At 35.2% G+C, this 19,563-nt stretch overlaps 1 protein-coding gene across 1 annotated transcript in view; it reads right to left on the reverse strand.

Annotated features, from left to right (window-relative positions):
• The window catches only part of Smp_180080 (hypothetical protein), a gene marked incomplete at both ends in the record, with an annotated part of 32,712 nt that overhangs the window by 722 nt on the left and 12,427 nt on the right, over positions 1 to 19,563 (reverse strand). The window contains 3 exons of the mRNA XM_018789227.1: positions 1,049 to 1,481; positions 2,393 to 2,557; positions 11,839 to 12,301. Coding sequence (XP_018654692.1) covers positions 1,049 to 1,481; positions 2,393 to 2,557; positions 11,839 to 12,301 — 1,061 coding nt within the window. The remainder of the gene's footprint in view (positions 1 to 1,048; positions 1,482 to 2,392; positions 2,558 to 11,838; positions 12,302 to 19,563) is intronic.

Genomic DNA, 19,563 nt, shown 5'->3' on the forward strand with positions numbered 1-19,563 from the left:
TTTACAAATATATTATTCCTATTTAATGTCTTACATCAACTCGGCGCTCAAATGCTGTGAAACTATTCGTTCTAATTTAGACGAGAGTTCTTATATAAAGCATATATGAATTTTTATAATTATTTGGATGTATACACAACCACAAAACATTGAGTGTGAACACGATTTAAGTGCTAATCTCCATATGGGAACTCGTGAAACCACCACTTTTGTCCAGAAACATAGAAATTAAAACTCAAGGTCGGGCAATCGTAATTTTATTGAAAATTGGGTTATATGCTACCATATTTTCACCTTAGTGAGGCAAATCATGTTCCTATGGACGTGTAACAGTTGATAAACTTAGTACGAATAATTAACGTTAGTATATCTTTAACACTAAGTGGCTATTTGCAGTGTAATGATGTATTTTGTTGGGGGGTTTCTTCAAGTTTGTAGCTTGTGGAGTATCTTTATTTTATACAAATGCTTGTCCTTTTTTAAACCCTAAAATAAAGTTCAGTCTTTTCTCAATATAATACATTTTAGAGTAGTAATGTGAAGTGTTTCTATGTATATTGGTATTAAACTATTGACAAAATGGAATTCTGAATAAATACAGTAAGATAAAAATAATTAACATACTATCTTATTCAGATTACAATTTTACTGAACGGTAACCCTTTTAGTTAACAATCAAGCTTAAACTAATAGAATGAAATCAATCGAATCCTGGCGCTAGGACATAAGGTAAGAACCACCGATTGTTTTGAGATCTTTAATCTCACCTTCAATTATCATTTGACAAGTAAATCGGTCATACTATTTTGTTTGGATATTACGTACATCAGTAACAACATTATGCCACTAAAATAGTCATATTTTCAATGAATAGTTCATTAGTTATATCTTTTGAAACCTGTGTTTGAAATTGAGGTTAGTCTTGTGATCCTATTATCAAACTTGGTTGTTTCAGTATTTATTGAGCTGTCATAATGACTAGCACACATCTCATATATAGAGGATCAATAAATCAGTCCATAATGTACATAAATGACAAAAAACCAACCTCCTTTCGAGTTTCTTTAGTACGTATACTTAACTGACTACGTAAACTATTCAACAGTATTGACATATTTTGAATACTTATATTTTTTTCCAGATCGGATTTTATAAGGTCTTGTAGGATTTTGGTACGTAGCTCATCCAACTGAGTTGCAATACTATGATTAGCTGCTTCACTGGCTAACCTTAGTAAACGATCACTTTCTATACGAAATGCTGCATTATGATCAGAGTTAAAATCTTTATTATCAGACAGACGCTCAGATGATCGAATGATATTATCTGACTGGTTATATTTCATATAAAAATGATTCCATTCATTGATATGATGGTCAAACATATTTCTCATTTCAATAAGTTGTAGATTGAGCATATCCGATTTTCTGATAGAGTCTTCTTTTAAATTGATTAAACGATCATCGGTAACTTTAATTGTCCTATAGAAAACAAAAAAATTGAAGAATGACATTTCATTATTGAGAAATTCATCAAAAAATTTAGTCTATTTTATTTATAACTTTTGGAATATATGGTATTAGACAGGAAGATTTTCATCGATCAAAAATAAGCTATAGAACCACTGGAAAATCAGAGAATGACTATCAGGTTGTGAATTTTTGTTTCTTGTTAACATAAACCGCATAAACTAAAATGTCTAAAGAAAGAACAACCGATATTCTAGTCGTCAATGCCAATAGCGAAAATCTACAGTTTAGAATATTGCAATTAGACTGTTAACGCAATGGTGAAAATTTACGCTGAGAAGTTTGATGCGATGAGGTCATTCATAAAGCTTACATTTTTATTTCTTCAAAAATGTTAACTTTCAGTTAGTGATAATAAATGCGGCGGAGACCACAGAGAGGTATGGTAAACACGTTTAGCGCTGAACTTAAGATAAATCTACTATTCTGTAACATGACAAATCAAATGAACAATATTTTTCGCCAAAAGATCTATACAAATTTAGGCTGGAGGACGACGAAATTATGTATTAAAGAAGATATAGAATCCGACGTGTAATAAGCACATAAGGAATCTTCAGTCAACTAGTAATTAGTGCAATTGTTATGCTGATAACATCAAATAATTTCATATTTATATCAGGTAATAACCAGCATATTTACTTTGGATATGATCATAAACAAATTAAAGGGTCAGCTGAGTAGAATTTTTGCAGAAATCACGCAGAATTATTCATCGGGAAATTTCGCTTCCCTAAATTGATGTGTTTAGAAATTGATTGTCTTACATAAATCAGAATGAATTTCAATAGTCATAGTCCATATGAAAAACTATGGAGACTAAATAATCAATAACTGAAACAAATAAATATTATACAACTCACTGTGACAGTACGTCCAAGCGCTTATTAACCGATTGAGAAAGTGATATCAACTGCTCAATAACTTTATTTGTTGTTACATCATTCAGATTCCCTTTAGTAAAATGAAATATTGTAGACACAGATAAAGATGGAAAATGTAATAAAAATAAACTTTTAAACCATCTTCTTAAAAAAAAAACAGAACAATCGATTGAATGATGAAATATATCTCATTGTAAAAGCAATATTCTAGGTGAATAAGATGCCATTTTGAAAAATCAAACATATCGAGTCTACTTAAAACACTCAAAGTATAGCTGTGTTAAAATGAACAAATGAAGTGATGAATCAAAATTTTAATGTCAGAAACTTCGATAGGGGTGTGTCCATTTACTCCATTTATTATAACGATAAGTCAAATTGTTTGTAAAAGTTGGGTCTTAAGCAACAGCAATGCACCTTTTCCTCCTATAGGAATGTACAAAATGTCAAAGGTACATAGTACATATTTTTTATGCAGATTATTTTATTGAATATCTCTGAGCTAGAAATAGGAGTACAAGTAAACATTTGGATAAACGTAAGTCTAAAAATGAAATCTATAATATAGTCTACTTGTGAGCTTTTTGCTTTTATAAATATATATGCCCGAATATCTGAATTCAAATGGTACTTGAAAGTAAACTTTTACATAAAAGCAAGTTGTCGACAAGCAAACTATATTTCGTCGTTATATCCAGTAAACGACATTGGATTAGTCAAGTTCGATTTGCCTAAAGAGTCAAAAGTATTATTTGTTTTGTTAATTTTCAGGTATATTCGATACAGAAGATAAACTTAAAACAAGTAACATATGAATAAGCTATATCTTGTTAAATAAATTGTGTTATCCTGGATATAAATGAGTAGTTCCTAAATTTACCACTTAGCTTTAGTTAGTACTTGTAGTTATGTACGTTAAACGAACAGTCATGCTTTAGTAAGTTATAAACAATGCATAGCCACTTTTCTAAAGCTGACTTCAAATTAAAAAAGCAAGTAAAAGTCACATTTCAAGCGAATGTAATACTGTACATCATCTTTATAAATTCCTGACAAAAATCTACAGAAATCACTAAGAATCTAGTTCATAATTGTATATAACAAACGTTTCTCCACATAATTCATACCAAACAACTTGAAAAAAGGCTTGATTATGTTTTATATTACTAAGATAAGAAGTGATAACCAGTTTTCTTATAATTTACCCATCTGAAAATATATTTATTACAGTTAATATGATGAGGGTTTTTGACATTACATTAAGGTATCAAATATCATGAAATCATCTTTAATAAATAAATCCCAAAAGTTAAGAAAAGTTAAGAGCAAGGTCGAAGACGCGTTCAATATTTTATGTCACCAAATATGAACACATCTTAAGCTGTTCAACATTTCGTTGATGCGACGGATCATTGAAAGACACTTCGTGTAACAAATACATTAGCGAATGCACGTTTCGTCGATTATCACCTACAAAAAACTACGTTAATCTGAATTATTCCAGTAATATGACGGGGTATAAAGGCACAATTATATTTTCAATTCATTACGATTTTTGGTCAACATTACTTCCATTATTAATTCAATATGATGATTATTAAGGGTAATATTGTTTTAATTTTCAGCATCTTAGTTTATTCAGTATAAAATTGATTTAGTTCAGTGTGATTTTTATTTAAGATATGATATTCTTAAATAAGAATAATACATTTGTAAACTCTCAGCGAATGAATTTGAAGTAAATCCAACGTTTCGTCTGGCAATCTGGTCCAAGCTTTTTCAAGGAAATATAATCAAACATCAAAATTATTGAATCTAAATAGGTACATGGTTCTCCGGTTCATTGTATACTGAATAGGTCATCCAATCAGCGTTAAAAATGTCTAAACTAGGTATATGTATTAGTGTGTAAGAGACTTGTGATGTGAAATGATATGTGTTAAGATAACATATTGTATATATACGCAAGTGGTGAGAGGAGAAATTTCATTCCTAATATATTGTCTCCTGTCGGTGAATTTTTAAGAAAACATACAATTTTTAATATATAATATGAATCATATATGTGACATCATGTATAAAATGAAGATGAAATAATGGCTTTAGATATTATATATAATCTCTTAGATTCTGACAATTAACTTAAACAACGCTGTCCTCTAGTTACGTCGGATATTATTAAAGCGTTAGATCTATGTTTACATTCAACTGTATTCAGTTTTCGAGATTTGTACAGAAAAAAGGTGTAGCTATGGGATCACCGGTTTCCTCAATTGTTGCCAAACTATTCATGCATTCATTGGAAACTAGTGCAATCTCAATGTGTTCTCATCCACCAAAAGTTTAGTTAAGATACATTGGTGATACTTTTGTCATTATAAAACGGTATCGTTTAAACGAACTTATTAAACACAAATTACCTTTTCTGGACTGTTTAGTTGAAAGATAAATATTTTTAAAAATTAGTATTTTCCGAAAGCCGACATATTCAGGGAGATTTCTAGATTTTAAGTCGGCACATCCACATTCGACCAAAGTGACAGTGGCCAGAAATATGATCACGAGAGCCCAAAAACTTGTCACTGAACCACACGATATAGAAATAGAAATGAATTTAATTACATCTACTCTAATGATAAACAATTATCTGAAGGATTTTATAAAAAGAATAATTAAGAATGGAAGGAAAAACGGCATTAATAATAAAAAAGGATTAAAGAAAAAAGAATGGGTTAACACAGTGGTGATCCCATATCGTAAAGGTATTTCAGAAGACGTTAGAAGAATCCTGAATATTCAAAATATAAGAGTTTTTTTTTCGATCAAACAATACTCTAAGATCAATCTAGTAAGAATTAAAGATCCAATACATAAAGAAGAACAACAGAATTGTGTCTATGAAATCAGATGTAGTGACTGTAATGCAACGTATGTAGGTGAAACATCAAGGCAACTGAATGTGAGGGTGAAGGAACACAAAAAATGATTAAAGCACATTCCTAAGTCCTCAGATGATGTCAGGAAACTTGAGAAAAAGTCAGCGATAGCATTACACTCGATAGAATCGGGTCATACAATTGATTTCGATAGCACAAGAATCCTTCAAAAAGCTTTCAATTCTTACAAGCAGAGACAAACAGCCTAAGCCCTATACATATGGGCTAGTTCAAACAGTATTAATAGGAGGGGGGGTGTGTGGAATACAATTAGCTGTGCTATGGCAGCTAATCATTAATAAGTAAAAACCTGAACTCCTTTCCGTTTTATCTATCACGTATTATGCAAGTGACAGTTACATTCAATGATTCTAATCAGTTGTCTTATCAGAATTCTTATATATACTTGAAATCATGAGTCAAATGAAGCTAGACCACCGTTTATTTATCTTCATTTTATACATGATGTCACATATATGATTCATATTATATATTAAAAATTGTATGTTTTCTTAAAAATTCACCGACAGGAGACAATATATTAGGAATGAAATTTCTCCTCTCACCACTTGCGTATATATACAATATGTTATCTTAACACATATCATTTCACATCACAAGTCTCTTACACACTAATACATATACCTAGTTTAGACATTTTTAACGCTGATTGGATGACCTATTCAGTATACAATGAACCGGAGAACCATGTACCTATTTAGATTCAATAATTTTGATGTTTGATTATATTTCCTTGAAAAAGCTGGACCGATTGCAGACGAAACTTGGATTTACTTCAAATTCATTCGCTGAGAGTTTACAAATTGTTTATTCTTATTTAATGTCTTACATCAACTCGGCGCCCAAATACTGTGAAACTATTCGCTCTAATTTAGAAGAAAGTTCTTATATATGATATTCTTGTACAAAATTAACGTGAACTACGTGATATTTTGCTATAATTTCATACATATGACTCATAATTAATGAACAAACGGTTATACAAATCAATATATAAATAATTGTATTTTCGAAAAGAGTAGTCGTCGTGTTTTGCGATTAATAAATCTTCACTTTTACCAGTTTTCCGTGTTCTTACTTTGGTGGTTCCTCGTTTTTTAAGTATAAGTAATAAGCGACGCGGATAGAACATCCGAACAACAGTTAAAAAAAAATAGCGAGTTACACATCCTGTATCATTAGTTTGTTTTCTCAAGAAAATGACGATATGTTATACTACATTGAAAAATCAAATCCTCTACAACCTTTTAAATAGAATAATAAGTGCAGTAATAAGTATAAAAACTGAGAAAGTAACTGTATGAATTTACCTGCATCAAAAATTATTTGATCAGTAGGTTTACTTGAACTGAAGAACGGAATCCATTGCCAGCGATCATTTTCTTTGTCAGATCTACTGTTATCCTCATCTAGCTCAGATGACAAAAAATAACGAACATAAAGACAACGTGCTTTCCATTTAAATAAATTCCAAATATGAGTACTATCCGGGCGTGGCTCAGAAAGTTCATACGTACAATTAGAATCAGAGAAAAATGGAAACAATTTTAAAGATGAATTATTTGAAAGATCTGTAAAAAAGTGAATAAAAAAGCGTAGCTAATAATGAATTATAACTGAAGGTTTTAATCAAATCTTAAAATAATATCTATTAAAGTTCAACTATAAATGATTTCAATAAAAAAAATGATAAAATATAAGGAGGAATGAAGTTGGTAATTCTACTTTAAGTTAGTAATCTTATTTCGATGAGAAACCTTAATTCATTGTACTGTGAAAAACCGAAACTTCAGTTTTAGGACAAAAATGGGCGACTCTTACTTATCGTGAGATAATTTGTGACAAAAGGAAATAGATATTTTGTGATTTAAATTTGAACTATTTTCTAACAATTTCTATCATTTATACTCATGTTTCCTTAAATTGCAGCATAAATGAGGTAAAAATTAATAGATGTCAAAACAAATAAAGTCATTTTAAATCTATATCATACTTACCAGTTGGTGCAAACAAGAGGCTTAAAATAAGTAATAACGGGAATAAGATAAGTAACGGCAATACTAAACGCAAGCAAAAATTCCAGATATTATTTCTCTGTACATAAAAACTAGAGAAAAAGTGAATAAAAAGAGCATGAAATTAATTAATGAGGAATCAAAGTACAAAAGAGAATACTTGAAACAATGTTGAGTGTGTATAGTATACAAGGTGTTGATATTTACCTGTTACGCACAAAAATGAACATTAGAAAATCGAAGCTTATGAAAACATATGATTGATAATCTTCTTTTTGAATAAAGCACTATGTTGACAACACAACTTTTTCAATTAGACTGTAACGAAAAAAATTGTTTTATGGCGAAAAAAACAATTCCAAGTATTAGTACTACAACACAATTGCATGAACGGAGAATATTCTTTCCAATAATTTCTCATCAGGTTATACACTTATAAATCCAAATTAATAATCCATAAAAAATTGGCCAAGTTTAAATCAGAGTACATCATTTTAGAAACTGTAATATGTGAATCAATGAGTGTTTAAGATATAAAATAAAATCGAATCGTTAATGTTGGAGCTGACTTATATGTAGTGTTAACTTGAATCAGTTTATAAGTGAAATAAAATCGTAAGATAAATGATCAGAATATATATATAGTTGACATGGGGTAAGAGACAGAATAATGGGATTATAAATCAGAAATTACGTAATATGTAGAATAATATGAATTAGGTCAGATATAGTAAATAGGGGTGGATGCTTAAAAAAATAATAATAATAATGACTGGTAAGATGTGTAGATAAAATATATAAAAATGAGCATTAATCAATGTAACATCACCATATCATAAAATTGATTATTAACAAGTTGACCCTGAAGTTGGTCAGGGTAAAAGGAGCGGCTGGACATATTTCTTTTGGATGCAGAGCTCTGGCTTTTTGATCCGAATAGCAATTGCTTCAGTCGTCTGCAGGATTTTCAGTCTGACAGAATTAGGTAGACTGCTGTTAACATGATATATTATTGTGAAAGATTGCTCGATGTCAGCTCTATGTCCCGTCTGAACTAAATGAGCTAAAACAGAGCCGTTAACCGTTTTGACTACACCTTTGCTTAACCACACCGGGAGGTGCTCACGAGCCCGAGTATACAAATTCCTAGAACATCTGCCTATATAACTTGCCCCACAGGAGCAGTTGAATTGATAGATACAGAAAGAAGTGGCTAGTCTAGGCAATTTATCTTTCAATATCGGCGTGGTCATTGGACGTGTGGAAAACATTAGTTGTAGCTTACCTGCATTAAACGCCCTTTGGATTGATCTTCGTAGCTTCAGTCTTAATATTTCACTTGGTGCGTCGCCTCTGAATTGTAGACGTATATACAGAGGCTTTTTATTCACAGTTAAACATTCTTTATACTCTCTTTTACTAGCTATGTTTTTATTTATAAATTTCTCTGGGTATCCGTTTTCTCTCAGGGTCGTGTACAATGCTTTTGTTTCATCTTCGACCGTATCTCGAGAGCATATGGTCTTGATTCTATAGTGTAATGTCTTAATTAGGTTCCTTTTGTACTGTAGAGGAACAAAACTAAGAAAGTTAGTATACTGACCCGTCCACGATGTTTTCCTGTTTATATTTCTCCTTAATGAACCGTCTTTTCTCCTTGTAAGGAGAACATCTAGAAAAGCGATCCTACCTCCATTTTCCTCCTCACATGTGAATTTTATAGACGGATGAGCTGTATTGAATAGCTGAAGTGTCTCCATTGAGTCAGTATAGTCGTTACATAGAATGAACGTGTCGTCTATATATCGGCAGTAAAGAGAAAACTTTATATTGGCTGATATTTTTCTCGCGAAACTAGAAAACGGCCCACAAACACAACAGATTGAAAAGTTTTCACTTTATTGCCGATATATAGACGACACGTTCATTCTATGTAACGACTATACTGACTCAATGGAGACACTTCAGCTATTCAATACAGCTCATCCGTCTATAAAATTCACATGTGAGGAGGAAAATGGAGGTAGGATCGCTTTTCTAGATGTTCTCCTTACAAGGAGAAAAGACGGTTCATTAAGGAGAAATATAAACAGGAAAACATCGTGGACGGGTCAGTATACTAACTTTCTTAGTTTTGTTCCTCTACAGTACAAAAGGAACCTAATTAAGACATTACACTATAGAATCAAGACCATATGCTCTCGAGATACGGTCGAAGATGAAACAAAAGCATTGTACACGACCCTGAGAGAAAACGGATACCCAGAGAAATTTATAAATAAAAACATAGCTAGTAAAAGAGAGTATAAAGAATGTTTAACTGTGAATAAAAAGCCTCTGTATATACGTCTACAATTCAGAGGCGACGCACCAAGTGAAATATTAAGACTGAAGCTACGAAGATCAATCCAAAGGGCGTTTAATGCAGGTAAGCTACAACTAATGTTTTCCACACGTCCAATGACCACGCCGATATTGAAAGATAAATTGCCTAGACTAGCCACTTCTTTCTGTATCTATCAATTCAACTGCTCCTGTGGGGCAAGTTATATAGGCAGATGTTCTAGGAATTTGTATACTCGGGCTCGTGAGCACCTCCCGGTGTGGTTAAGCAAAGGTGTAGTCAAAACGGTTAACGGCTCTGTTTTAGCTCATTTAGTTCAGACGGGACATAGAGCTGACATCGAGCAATCTTTCACAATAATATATCATGTTAACAGCAGTCTACCTAATTCTGTCAGACTGAAAATCCTGCAGACGACTGAAGCAATTGCTATTCGGATCAAAAAGCCAGAGCTCTGCATCCAAAAGAAATATGTCCAGCCGCTCCTTTTACCCTGACCAACTTCAGGGTCAACTTGTTAATAATCAATTTTGTAATATGGTGACATTAATTTGATTAATGTTCATTTTTATATCTTAAACTTAGTTTATCTACACATCTTATCAGTCATTATTATTATTATTATTATTATTATTATTATTATTATCAAACTTGCTAACATTTTAGAGAAATTCATTCAGCATCCATTTCTATCAACTATATCTGACCTAATTCATATTATTCTACATATTACGTAATTTCTGATTTGTAATCCCATTGTTCTATCTCACTCTATGTCAACTATATATATTCTGATCATTTATCTTACGATTTTATTTCACTTATAAACTGATTCAAGTTAACACTACATATAAGTCAGCTCCAACATTAACGATTCGATTTTATTTTATATCTTAAACACTCATTGATTCACATATTACAGTTTCTAAAATGATGTACTCTGATTTAAACTTGGCCAATTTTTTATGGATTATTAATTTGGATTTATAAGTGTATAACCTGATGAGAAATTATTGGAAAGAATATTCTTCGTTCATATAATTGTGCTTTGATATAATGGGAAGTTTCAGCGATCAAAATCTTGTATTAGTACTACATAAAAACGAAATGCTGCGAAGAAAACGGTTCTGCTATTTTGAAAACAACGAAATAATATTTAAAAAGGAACTGCAAAAACATTAATGTTCAGAGTTGGAAAGTTTTCCGAAAATATGTGCACATACAAAACGTCTTCTACAGTAGTGTACATTTTTTAATACAAAAATTTACATAGAGATCTGTCCATTGAGTATACCATAAACTTAGTTATCAGTCATTTTATTAGTTCATCAAACCAATTTCTTCATCATAACAGATGTATCAACGCCATTATTAAACGCTCATAGCTTAAATCAATATTAGTCAATACCTACAGATATAAGAATCAAGAAAGGGTCAGTGTAACCGATCATAAACAGAATACTGGTTGTAGAAACATATCAGCTCTCCCAAAAAATGTTTAGCTGAGACATAACATGAATCTTCTTTTAATCAGTTGCAATTTGAATGAAAGTACCAACCACTGAACTAAGCATTAATTATCACAAACTTCAAAAGTTTAGTTATGGAAAATTGGCTCCAAGTGCATTGACATTTACCTAAAAGCTGCTTATTACATCAAATTAAAGATTTTTTCAAAAATAAAGGTTGAACTTTATTCGATTTCGTTTTCCATACACTCTAATTAGCATTATCTTATATCAATAAATATCAAGAGTTACTTCTCGAAAAAGTTTTGTACTAGCAAGTCAACTTGCTACAAAACTACTCATAAAAAGGTTGTGTGTGACCGACCTCAAGCAGTTGTCCCTTGGACACAGCGGTCACACTCTCAGGTCACTAAGACCACTTCTAATCCGAATTCTTTTTCGGGTACCTCCAGAAGAACTCTTCCACGGTGTGGGCAACCGGGAAACGATAACCATCCTCATACCTCTAACAGCATTCAAGATCGTTGTAGCTGACAAACATTTTCTCAAATCAAAGTATAGATGTTATAATAAACAAATTAAGTCCAAGAATTATTAAAAGTAAGAATATGATAAAATGAATATAATAAGACAAGTTTACCTTGATGAACCTGTGGAATTTTGAAATCTCAATAAATCAGTACGTAATCTTGAGTGATGTTTCAGAGACATAGCTGAAGAATCATCATTTCCACTAAATAATTTTCCAAACAGCCAATGGAATAATCGTGGTAAGCAACTGAGGGTATATAGAAAAATATTTCCAACAGCATAAATGAAGGCCATTAAAAACGCTAAAAAGTGAATAGACATATTCCGCAGACTGTTTAAAACAGATTGGGTGTAAAAACATAATCTTGATCGGCGTAAAAGAAGGCCAGAACGAAATGAGTTCGAATCAGGTAGATTAAAATGAACTAGTGTTTTGTTTCGATTGGTAACACTTTTAGTTTTATGATACGAAATATTAGCATCATAGTTATCCTCTATATCACTAGACATAAATTGATTGTCTATATTCCTTGATTCAAAATTAGGATCTTCAGTAGTATCTCTTTCCAAACCTAAAGTGTAAAAAATATCTTTTCTTCACGAGAAAATAAATATTACACGTGCTTAAAAGCTAGAAATTCGGATCGAGGATTAAATATAAGTTTAAAAATGGTTAGTATACACACGATTACGTGAAAAAACTAGAAAAAAATGATAGTGCATCTCACTCAAGTCGATCAACATATATATAACCAACGAAGTACCTTATTATAATGAAAATAAAATTTTACGAGACTGGACCAAACTTTACAACCATCCATCGGACTATTTTTTATGCGCTGCTTCACATTTAGAATTCGTACACGGCTGATTTTCGTTTTCGCTTGTTTTTTATTCAAGACTATGAGAGGTAGTTGCCAAGTACACAGAAATATGACAAGTTATTTGAAATTTCAATCAGATTTTTACCACATCTAACTGACAGCACGGCTCGTTAATTAGTTGCAACAGAACGAAAGAAACCCAATTCACCAATCACTCGTAGGCTTTTGATTTTTTCAGTGAGGGGCAGATACGAATTATTTCAGGACAGAAAGTTTAACTAAGATATTTTATCAAAACAGGAATTTACATTATGTATTGATGAACAACGTTTCAAGTGAGAGGTGGTTGGTGAGACTGAAGATAGTTCAATCGGATTTCTTTTAGACAGCTCAGATTATCAAAATACGGAAAATATCTCATAGAACACGAGGCCAAAATAAGACAGAGAAACAGTCATCCTGAGCTTAAATCTTACCTTCGATGCATAATGTTTTTTATTACTGGTGATACTGTTATTATCTCTACTAATAGGATTTCGCCTGAAAATTTCATCTGTCTATGACATTGGGGTTTCGTAACTTGAACCGATGTACATACACACCAAGTTCTACATTGAGACTGACTGACTGTAGCTTAATGGAAAAAAGTTTTTGAAATGTAGAAATATTTCAAACTTTATATATACTTATTAGCTATAACACTGATAGTCCTAATTCTGTTTAGAGTCTTTCCAAGGATTACCTCTCTGATATAAGATCAAATAACTAGATTTGCAGAATATTTCCACCGAAAATACAGACCCAAGTAATTCAGAAAATAACTAAGTACAGGTTTAATTTAACAAACACCGAGAAACACTATTTGTGTGAGGTAAAGACAAACTCATTCAAGACTGTATCAAAAGTGGTAAAACGAAGTTTTACTCTGTAAACCAGTGGTTGAAAACAAGGTTTTAAAACACTCATTATCATGTATCATCGGTACATTAGCATTCTCACCGTGACTAGCATATTTTCTCTTAGAAATAGGTATTTTGTACACTGTATGACTTGAAAAATAATACCAAAAAGGAGAAAAAGAGAAATTTAGCAACCAAAATGAATTGGATAGGTATCCATTATACTTGAGTTACAATTATGTTATATCCCGATAACAATAGTGAATGGTAACATTGGCATCCATTTATGGACCAATATTAGGCATATATTTTTAATCGTATAATTGCAAAATAATTAAACTATTCATATCCATGTTACCCTTGTTATAAGCTTTATTTTGACCTATAGACTATTATTATACGATTTACCATTCTTGAGTTATCCCTAGACTACTAATTGCTGCCTCCCACTTTCACAGCCACATTTGGCTGAATCTTGTACAAATGTTATTTCCTAGTTTATTGGTACGATGTGGTCAGTCTGTTTGGCATATAAACTCAGTATGTCTGAAATACACTGATTCATACCACAGAAGCTGTTATTGGTGTTCTGGACTTAACTGCCTGGGCTAGGCAGAAAGCAGGACCGATACGTACTCTAGACTGCTCGTACGGTTTTTGTGTCACTGTTCCAACCGATAATTCGCCGCTCTCTGATTGTCAGTCACTCACAACGTAGAACTTCGTACGTACGTACATCTGTTCGAGTTGCCATACCACATTAACACAGGGATATAATTGTCGATTCAAATCCCATAGTGGTAGAAGTAGTAAAAGTATTAGCAGTAATCGGAAATATTAGGGTTTGAAGATGTTATTCAAGGAGTATAATCCAGTGAAATAAATTCGGAAAGAGAAAGAAGATAGGGACACGAGGAATTCAGAAGATTAGAATTTGGTAGAACACAAAGAGTGGATGCACCTTCGCCATTGCAAACGATTTTGAGCCATGTAATTCAAGGTCTCTAACCATCGGTTGCTATCATCTCGCGAATCCCAACCAGGTAGTCTACACCTACCAACATGGCTCAGTCCAATTGTCAGCGACTTCATGGATTTGTGCCACGATCTGGTCTGGCCGCCCCTAGCTTTCTTCCAACCTACTCCTACACCATAAAACATTGCACGTCGGGGCAGTCGGTGGTTGGGCATACGTGACACGTGCCCCAGACATCTCAAATGATGAAGTTTCACTACTTCATCAATCGATTTGCCATCCTTAACTAATATCCGTTTCCTGACGACTGCATTACTTACCCGGTGGTCCCAGGATGTACGAGCAATGCTTCGAAGATACCTATGATCGAATACTAGTAACCTATGAATATCCTCTACTCTTATCGGCCATGTTTCACTGCCATAAAGTAGGACGGAACGAACTGCTGCACAGTAAACCCGTCCTTTTGTTGCTAGACGGATATCTCGCCTACGCCATAAATGACGCAAGTTGGTGAGAACCAGACGAGCCTTCTGTATCCGTGCTGAGATTTTGTCACACACCAGACCACAAGGGCTGATGAGACTCCCAAGATAAATGAAGCGGTCGACACGCTCAACTACTTCACTCCCTATCATTAGTTCAGGTGTCGATGCAACCCAATCCTGAAGTAACATTTTGCACTTCGAGGGAGAGAATCGCATCCCGAACATTCCTGCATTGTTGCTTATGGTGGTCAGAAGACTCTGCATTTTGTCAGCGTCTTCATCAAATAAAACTATGTCGTCGGCGTATTCTAAGTCAATAAGTGAGCCTCCCGGTAAAAGTTCAACTCCTGGAGATTGAGATGATGAAAGTGTTATCTCTAAAAGTATGTCGACGACAAAATTAAACAAGAATGGGGAGAGTGGACAACCCTGACGAACACCACTTGAGGTAATCAGTTCTGATGACAGTTCGCCATAGGCTCTAACTCGACCAGTTGTGTTCGAGTAGAGAGAGTTTATGAGGTTAATGTACTTCTTTGGTACTCATTTCAGCGACAAACATTATTTATTTATTTATTTAATCACATATATATTAGTACAAAGGGCACCGGATACATATGCGCCACACAAAATAATGAGAATGGGAGGAGAAGGAGGAAGATGTGTATATATAAAAGAAGGAAAAAAAAGAAAAGGAGAAGAGTAATGATGGGGGGGAACTGAAATGAAAAACCAGAAGAGCTCTCTCAGTTAGGAAAGTTATAGCCACTCTTTATGAAGAAATTAGAAGAAGGTTACAGCAGGTTCGCCACTGGCTTCTATTCTGAGCCATATCTGATAACGTCTCTAGCCACTGTGTTGCACCATCTCTCGGACCCCAGCCAGGGAGTCGTGAAGGACCAACAGAAGCTAGCCCTTTGTAGCTTTCTTTCATACCACGACACCATGTCATACACTGACCTCCTCTCCGCTTTTTCCAACCAGTCCCAGAGTCGGCAAATAATGCACGACGTGGAATTCTCTGGGACGACATTCGTAAAACATGTCCAAGCCACCGAAGTCGGTGTTTCAAGATGGTGACACCAATTGAATTATCGTCTCTGCGCCCAAGCACACGATGCCGAACCTCTGCATTACTAACATGGTGTTGCCACTGAATGTCAGTAATCCTTCGGAGACAACGATAATCGAACACAGACGTCTAACATCCTCAACTCAGAGAGGCCAGGTTTCACAAGCATAGAGCAAAACTGCTCTCACCGACGCGTTGTAGATCCGACCTTTTACAGCAAGACTAACATCACGAAGGCGCCAAAGATGGCCCAGATTGGCATAAGCCGCTCTGGCTTTCATTATACGTGCATCAATCTCATCACTCAAGGTCGAGAAGTCTTTCTCCAGGCAGCAGATCCACACGGCCATTACTTACATCCATCAGAGCTGTTTCCAGAATGTCGTCGATGGCAAAGTTGAAGAGGAATGGTGAGATTGGGCAACCCTGCCTAACCCCACTGCTCGAATGGAAAAAGGGAGAAAGGTGGTTGTATGCCCTCACTCTGCCTGAGGTGTTTGTATACAGGGCTTTTAATATGTTAATAAACTTCTCAGGCACACCCTTCTTCAATAGACAATCCCAGAGAACAGTCCTGTCCAACGAATCGAAGGCAGCCCTGATATCAGGAAACACTACGATTGTTGGCCTGCGATAAGTATGACGGTGCTGTAACATTTGATGGAGGGTGAAGATGTGATCAATACATCCTCGACCAGAACGAAAACCAGCCTGCTCCTCGCGAGTCAATCGTTCTCGGGTTTTAAACAACCTACGAAGAATGATAGAAGCCAATAGTTTGGACGCAATCGGAAGTAGACTTATCCCACGATAGTTATCACAGGAACAACGTGAACCCTTTTTAAAGATAGGGACGACTATCGACTCATTCCATGATGTTGGAACACTTTCTTGCTCCCAAGCCTTTGCAAACAACACAGTCAATTCCTTAGTCAGAAAGTCACCACCATCTTTAAAAAGAGCTGGGGGTAAGTCATCTGGGCCCGGTGATTTGTAACGTTTCAAGAGTTGGAGTTTCTTGCGGACTTCCGCCTCGTTTGGTGGATCGGTCGTCACCGGCCATGGAGGGCAGGACAAACTGGTTGATGTTGCCGGAGCAGCAGGCCAGTTGAACTGCCCTTCAAAGAATTCTGCCCATCGTCCAAGACGTCGAGAGATGTTAGTGATTGGCATCCCGTCATCCTCGTAGATTGTTTCACTCACACCAGACTTCTTGCTGCCAGTGGCTCGGATGAGTTGAAAGAGCTTCCGGCAGTTACCAGATGCAGCTGCTGCTTCCATCTCATTAGCACGCTCCGACCACCAGGCTTCTCGGTCCTTACGCAAGCTTTGCCCGATTTCATTACGTAACAGCCTTCGTTTGTGGTCAAACTCACGGTCACCCGGAGTAGACCGACGGGCTTCCATCAGTTGTAAGGAGCCAGAAGAAACCCAGTGCTTGTAAGCGGGACGTTTCGCGAAGCCGCAAGCGGCTTTACTCGCCATTTTCATGGCGTCATGAAGATGCAACCAATGCTCATCTATACTTTTCGGTGGGATGGTAACTAGCCTAGAAGCTAGCTCCGCTCGATACTTACTTGCAACAGAAGTTGCAGTCAGTTTACTAACATCGATCCGTTGATGGCGGTCAATCCTTCGGCCACTGAAAAGTAAGGTGAGATTGACGCGACATTGCGACAAACATTGCTATAGAACCTCACGATCAATGAAGTCAAATGCTGCCTTAAGGTCGAGACATACTACGATTGTGGAACATCTGAATGTGTGTCTATGTTCTAGGACCAGAAGTAAAGTGAATATCTGATTTATACAACCACGTCCAGGTCAGAAACCAGCCTGGTTTTCTCTAGTCTGCTCTTCACCAGCTTTGGTTAGGCGCCGAAGTATTATTGAAGCTAATATTTTAGACACTATATTAGTCAAACTGATCCCTCTGTGATTGTTACAAGAGGACTTTTGTCCTTTCTTATGGACTGTCACAATCAGTGATTGGGACCAGTCAGTTGGAATTATGTCCAGTTCCCAGATTCTCGCTAAGACTTTTGTCAATCTCACTGCTGATAATGGACCGCTATCCTTACAAATATCAGGGGTAAACCTGTCAGGGCCTGCCGCTCTCCCACTCGCCTCAGATTTCCTATAGCTTTTTCAACCTCGTAAAGAGTTAGGGGACTTACATCAATTTTCCATTCAGGTCGACTGGAGATCGTGGGTAACTGAAGTGTGGCTGAAGGCCACTAAAACTGATCCCTAAAGTGTTCTGCCCATCGATCCAATCTCCTGGATTGAGAATGAATGATATGTCCATCTATTTCCGAGACAGTTTCGCTGATACTTGGGTTCCTAATACCGGTTTCTTTAACAAGTCTGAATAGCTGTCTGCTGTTACCTATTGCCACTGTCTTTTCCATCTCTCCTGCTTTCGCTACCCACCACTGTTCGCGATCATTGCATAGGCTTCTTATTAGCCTGCGCTAAAGCTGACTCGGCTCTTCGTTATGTTCAGAGCCAGATGGGATGCGTTTTTGAGCATCTATCAGTACGGAAGATGCTGCTGAGATCCATTGTTTCTCCCTAACCTTATGGTTTACCTTAAGGGCAGATATCACTGCTGTTTCCGCAGCTTTTCGGATTTCATTCCACGCTGCCTCGGGGTGAGCATATATGCATGGCTGCCTAGCTGTTTTTCTAGTTGTTCCTGGAATATATTCTTAGCTTGCCTATCATTAGGAAGAACACTAAGAAGTTTCCCTACATGTTGTTTACAGACCAGGAATAACGTTCCGTGTACTCGAATCGTTTGCCCTTGCGGTGCTAGGTGATAGAAGGATGTGAGAAGGGTTAGTCGTGGAGATAAGAGAGTTACTAGGAAGTGTAGGAAGGATTTGAATGTGACCAAATTGGTCTTGTGTGCAGTTACGGGTAGGAGGGTTAATATCACTTCCCGGCTGCCCACAACGTGGAAAAATATTTCTTGAGGGACCTGAAAAAGGAATTGGATTATTGTTGGTTTTAACGATCTGGGAGTGTGACCGCAGTGCCCAAGGGACAATCAAAGAATATACTCACACAATCTTCGGAAGTACTATAACCGTCAATGAAAAGTTTTGAGAATTGTATGAAATGGTTCAATTTTCTTGCTTTCTCTTTCACGATACACTTGGTATACCAACACACCATCATAAATAATCTAGTATTCTGTAGGACATATGAAAGGGGACTGAAGGAAGTGATAGTTGTGATTACATTTATTTTTCTACACTTTGATTTTTCCTCAAAAAAATCATTTACTTTGTTTCCTATACTTTTCATTATTCTAGTTTACTATTCTATCAAGAATATTTTTTTATACGTATACAAATATTTCTATCCACCTATTAAACACAATTGCTATGTTTCACTTCCCCTCGTTTTTCTTATCTTCTCATATATATTTTTTTTCCTCTGTCATTCATTTCTGTGTGTGTACATACGTATTTTTATCTTGGGAAACCAATCCTGTTACAAACAGATTATCATATACACTTGTCATTGCTTCTGCCACACAAGATTACTACTATATTCTAGTGGAGTGA

The sequence above is a fragment of the Schistosoma mansoni genome, chromosome W (genome assembly GCF_000237925.1).
Source record: "Schistosoma mansoni strain Puerto Rico chromosome W, complete genome".
NCBI classification, from domain to species: Eukaryota; Metazoa; Platyhelminthes; class Trematoda; order Strigeidida; family Schistosomatidae; genus Schistosoma; species Schistosoma mansoni.